Source organism: Pseudorca crassidens, chromosome 7 (genome assembly GCF_039906515.1).
Source record: "Pseudorca crassidens isolate mPseCra1 chromosome 7, mPseCra1.hap1, whole genome shotgun sequence".
Taxonomy (NCBI): Eukaryota; Metazoa; Chordata; class Mammalia; order Artiodactyla; family Delphinidae; genus Pseudorca; species Pseudorca crassidens.
In genome coordinates this window covers 85,543,485-85,548,813 of record NC_090302.1, presented here as the reverse complement: position 1 = coordinate 85,548,813, position 5,329 = coordinate 85,543,485, and the positions used below count along the sequence as shown (strand labels likewise).

The 5,329-nt window shown below is 48.7% G+C and overlaps 1 protein-coding gene across 2 annotated transcripts in view; it reads left to right on the top strand.

The window, feature by feature from the left end:
• The first annotated feature begins 94 nt into the window (after positions 1-94).
• The window catches only part of FBP2 (fructose-bisphosphatase 2), a 40,121-nt gene continuing 34,886 nt past the window's right edge, over positions 95-5,329 (top strand). For both annotated transcript variants that reach the window (XM_067744801.1, XM_067744800.1), the window contains exons 1-2: positions 95-371; positions 4,577-4,739. In XM_067744801.1, coding sequence (XP_067600902.1) covers positions 202-371; positions 4,577-4,739 — 333 coding nt within the window. In that variant the 5' untranslated portion in view covers positions 95-201. The remainder of the gene's footprint in view (positions 372-4,576; positions 4,740-5,329) is intronic.

Sequence of the window (5,329 nt, the reverse complement as noted above, 5' to 3'; positions counted from 1 at the left end):
AGATCAGCCAGTCCTGAGAGGTTTCCTTGAGGACTCGCCCAGTTATCTCAACCACGTGGCCTGGGGCACTTTCCCTTAAAGGTCCTGGCATGGCCAGTACAGATTTCTAATCAGCTCTGATACCGCAGAGCCACTGACCGGCCCTTAGAGATAAGGCTTTCTTCTGCAGGGAGAAAAGGATTTGAAAAACTACCCGCCGCAATGGGGGACAGAAGCCCCTTCGAAACGGACATGCTCACCCTGACCCGTTACGTTATGGAAAAGGGGCGTCAGGCCAAAGGCACCGGGGAGCTCACACAGCTGCTGAACTCCATGCTGACGGCCATCAAAGCCATCTCCTCGGCCGTGCGCAAGGCTGGCCTGGCCCACCTGTGAGTCTGCCCTGCTGCGACACGCAGTGATGGGGGGCCCCGGTGCGGGTGGGCAGAGCTGTAGGTGCTTGGGCCGAAACGGACTCAGAAGTATTAGCCCGTGAGCCCTGGAGGGAAGTTGCCTTTAAAGTTTCTGCCAGGTGTCCTTTGATAAAGGGGCCTTCGACTTGTTTCAAGAAAGAAACAAGATACTTGGAGACATGCTATGGAGAAAAAATATATAATTTTCCCAGTTACCATGTATTATAATGATAAGCTCAGGGGCTTGTTCCATTGAAACATATCCTGAGTTATCGTGACTTGTGCTTGCATTCTCACTGGCGCAAAGCAACCGCCAGGAGACTTGAGAGGACGCTTGACGCCCTTTGCAGATATGAGCGTTTTATTACCATGACCTTTGCCCATCATAGTCATTAGGAGGTAGAAATCATTTACTGAATCCCAGGGCCCGTCGTCCGTCTCCTTTCTCACCATCGAAAAGACTCTTTTGCTTTTAAAACAATATTTTATTTCTTCTCTGTGACTCAATCTTCTCTCCACTTGGTGTGCAGGAAGCTGGGAGGTGCTGGGCCCGGGAGGAGGGAATGCAGAGCGTTCTTCCACTTCGCCCTCTTGGTGCTTTACCCAAGTTCATGCTACAGCTGCCAATCCTCACAGCCAAGGGTCCAGTTTAAGTCTGTGGTGAAAAGAAGCAGTCTTTCTTTGGGCTTCCTTTTTCCTGGTAGCGATTGCAGTGGAGATCCTCTCAGAAGATGAACACACCCATTGTTGTTATTATTATTATTCCAAAATGAAGAAATAACAAAGTCCAATAATTTGAAATATTTATTCTAACAACTTAGTACTTTTAACACAAAAAAATGTGATAATTGCGGCTTCCCTGGTGGCGCAGTGGTTGAGAGTCCGCCTGCCGATGCAGGGGACACAGGTTCGTGCCCCGGTCCGGGAGGATCCCACATGCCGCGGAGCGGCTGGGCCCGTGAGCCATGGCCGCTGAGCCTGCGCATCTGGAGTCTGTGCTCCGCAACGGGAGAAGCCACAACAGTGAGAGGCCCGCGTACCGCAGGAAAAAAAAAAAAAAGATAATTACAGAGTTTATTTATATAATGCTTGGTGACTCAGTAATGAGCTCCAAGTTAAAGGTGATTGTGACTGGTTTTCCCCCTCTCTGTATTGCTGTAACTGTACGAGTACCTCATTTGGCAATAACGGCCAGCTCTACCTTTAAAGACCTTCATGAACGTGAGACACAGCTACTTGCCTCTGTTCTGCTCCTATCTGGTGGTGAGCTGCGCTACGCATAGAGCAGTTTCCTGAATTGCCTGCTGACCTCTCAGTGTTACCCATGTTAATGGGCTCCCCAGTGCATCATATGGGCTGGGTAGGGGCTGCTGTGGTGGGGTTGTGCTAATCGCTGCAGAACTCTGACTTTGTGGCCATGGAGTGTCCAGAGGACGTGGACTCAGCGATTGGATAATTCAGGTGCTCCTCTGACTTGGTTTTTTGTGCCATGTGATCATGGTCAATGATCTACTCTCGCTAGGGCCTGTAAAATTGTAAAACGGATTGGATACTAATAGCACCTAACTCGTAGGGCTAGTTGTAAAGCTTCGTAGGTGCATGTGATGATGATTTCGACAGTGCCAGCCCCGTAATAAATGCTCCTTGTTACTGTGGTTCCAAGTCCGAACCTGGGGAAATTTGCCGGCTAACAGGGCGATGTCGCTGAGCCACCACTAGGTGGCAGACGCAGCCCGTGGAAACAAGCCGTCAGGATTTCGCATTTTTCTCGGAGGCTGAGGCAGGTGTCCTCCATAGGGCAGAGACCACGTATTTTGCCAATTCAGGCGGCATCCTTCCCTGGGTACCTCTGTAATAGATACCCAAGGTGTCAGTGGGAGAAGTCCATTGGCTGGAAATTCCTTCTTTCTAATAAGATGCTGAGATAATTTTAAGAGGACCCTGGAATTTCTTCTCAAAGAGCTAAAAGTTTGCATCCTATCCCAGAGCAATTCTGCTCATGAAAACGGGACTTTAACATATTCCTGCCACTTTCCCACTTAGGGGGTCTCAAGCCCCTCATTCCTTTGCTTCCTCTTTTTGGGAAGACATTTCTAGGCACCTACTCGATAAATGCAAAATGGATCAGAAAGTCTCATATTTTTCTTCTGTTTTCTCTGCTCCTTGCTGTAGGAAGAAGGGGATGCTAGAATACCACCCTGGAATCCTCTCCACGGCTTTCTAATGTCAAAACAGTAGAACAATCCATTAAAAAATTATCAGTAAAGCTTAAATGTTAGTTAAGATCTAAGAAATAGTCTTACGGGTTAAAAAGCACTTTTCTGCCCATGATCTAACTTGGAGCAGTTGTCAGGCGACTAGATCTCATTGTGACGATCTTCCATTCTTTCTGAAAGGAGGGGTGTGGATGGTGGGAGGGGGTAGGCAGAGAAGAATGCCCCGCATCTGCAGGGAGGGTGCAGAGGGTGGGTTGAGGGGCGGGATAAGGGCGGGGTTTGTGTGGAGATGGAGGAAGTGTTTGCAAAGCATAGGACGGAGAGCCTGTTTCTCCAACACCCACAGGCCTCGGGCACCCCAGCTCTTCATTCTCCGGTAGAAGTCGTATCAAGATTCCAGTTAAACAACAGGATTGGGTTTGTGGACCCTTTAAATTCTGATGCAACATAACCCAGTTTTGTGGTTGCTGTTGTGTATTTGTTTGCTTTTATTTTGAACCAGAAGGTACAGTCTTTGAGGTGAGGCCACCAGTATTGTTTTCCAAGGCAGATCTCATCACATCAGATATCAAGTTATGGGGGGATCGGTGGGGGAGGGGAGAGGCTGTCAATCAGGGAAAAGGGCGGGAAATGAGCTGTCCCCCGCCCCGGCTTAGGGTGAATCAGTGGGTCTCAACCCTGGCTACCTGTTAGAGCCACCTGAGGATTGCTTCAACAAATAAATGGCGTTAACAAAAAGGAGGGGGGGGAATTACTTTCCTGCCATCCATTCTTCTAATTCAGTGAACGTATGTTGAGCATCTGAGCACTGTGGAAACAAGTACAGTGAGTCACAGCTCTTGCCTTCGGTGAGCAGATAATCCAGCAGGAAGGACATTCCCACAAACAGGTTGTGAGCTGCTCTGGAAGGGCTGACAAGGCTGTATCTGGTAGCTTGCTGGGTGCTGGTGGCCTCAGGACCTTGGTGGCTGTTGGCATGAGAAGGGCTTGAGGGGGGTGGTAGCCATGTGGCTTACGGAGAGAAGAGCACGGGGGGTGGGGGACAGGGAAGCCAGGGGTCTGTGTGAGGCAGGTGTGTGCCCGTTGGGTTCCAGAGGCTGAGACTGAGGGTGAGAGGGCCAAGAGGCAAGGCCAGTGTGGGACCAGGCCTTCCTTGGTGCGGCCTGAAACCCACTGTGGAGGACCTGGGAACTCTGGGAGAGACAGGGGTGATCTGACTGATTTTAGAAGGATCCCACCCACGAGGGTGGGAGCTGGAGACTTTTTTTTTTTTTTGGCCGAGCCACACAGCTTTCGGGCTCTTAGTTCCCCAACCAGGGATCAAACCTGGGCCTGGGGAAGTGAAAGGACTGAGTCCTAACCACGGGACCCCCAAGGAATTCCCTGGAGACCTTTGCATAGCAATCCTCTAAAACACAAAGCCTCCAGATAGAATTCTTACAGTAGTGTTCATTCTTACATTGCTTGGAATGGTGGTAAAGAATCAAATTAAACGAGTTAAGTCTGTCCCCCACTTTCCTTCTTATTCAAGTAATGCCAAGCTACAGCAGAGCAAATTTTAATTCAGCCCAGCAGGCCACTATTTGACGATAATCAACAAATACTAGAAATTCCGGGGCTGGAAAGCCACGGTCCTTTACTTTTTAGAGTTATTAATTATGGCGATGTGTCTGACTTTATGAATTCTCTCTCCCAGGGCCGGGGGCAGGGTTGCTCGTTAGTAAGATTGAATTCTGGTTCGTGTTTACTGGGACGACGAGGGACTTAGGACAATATCCCCGAGGTGTAAAGGAAGCAAGAGTAAGAACCAGCGCTGTGAGACAGGACGCACTTGGTCGTATTTATAAGTTGGAGACTCTGGAGCCATGAAGGGCAAAGAGGGATACAGCGGCGGTATCTTGGCGTCTGGGCATCTTTGCTGTAGTCCAGGCTCCCTTCCTGATTTCCTCCAACCTTTTGTCTTCTTAGGTACGGAATCGCGGGAAGCGTGAACGTGACAGGGGATGAGGTGAAGAAACTGGACGTGTTATCCAATTCCCTGGTGATCAACATGCTCCAGTCCTCCTACAGCACCTGCGTCCTGGTCTCGGAAGAGAATAAAGACGCACTTATCACCGCCCAGGAGAAGAGGGTGAGTGTGGCAGCCTTGCTGAAGTTCCCTTACTCACCAGTAGAGGGCGCAACTGAGTTGGGAGGACTCTGGTTGCCTTGCTTTTTTTTATTTCTGGTATTTTCCTCTATTGCTTAATTTTTTGTTTTCTGGAAACAAACAAGGGATTACATGCTTCTTTAGTTGGAATCCTTATGCTGTCTAGTCAAACAGACTCCGTAATAAGGCAGTGATTCATTCAGGAAATAAATCAGAGTGCTTTACTGTAACTTCTCAGTGGATGGGGTTCATCATGGGTTTTCACTTACTGTACTGGTAACAAGTCCCAACATTTTGGAGCGCTTGAAAATCCAGTCCAGTAAAAAGTAGAGTTCTTGTGGTACTATACCGTCTCTTAATCTTCTCATCCCCACTATACTCCCAGCCCCTTCCCCAAGGGGGTTTGGTTTCAGCAGAGATTCCTTCATGCCTGACAAACTGTTAGACTAAAACATAAAAGAATTCATAAAGATCGTTGCTCTGGCCTTAATGCAATGGTAAACTTGGTTAGTGCAGGGCATGATTGGGGAGGGTCTATATTCACTATGTTTTCACAGTTTATTAAAAAAAAA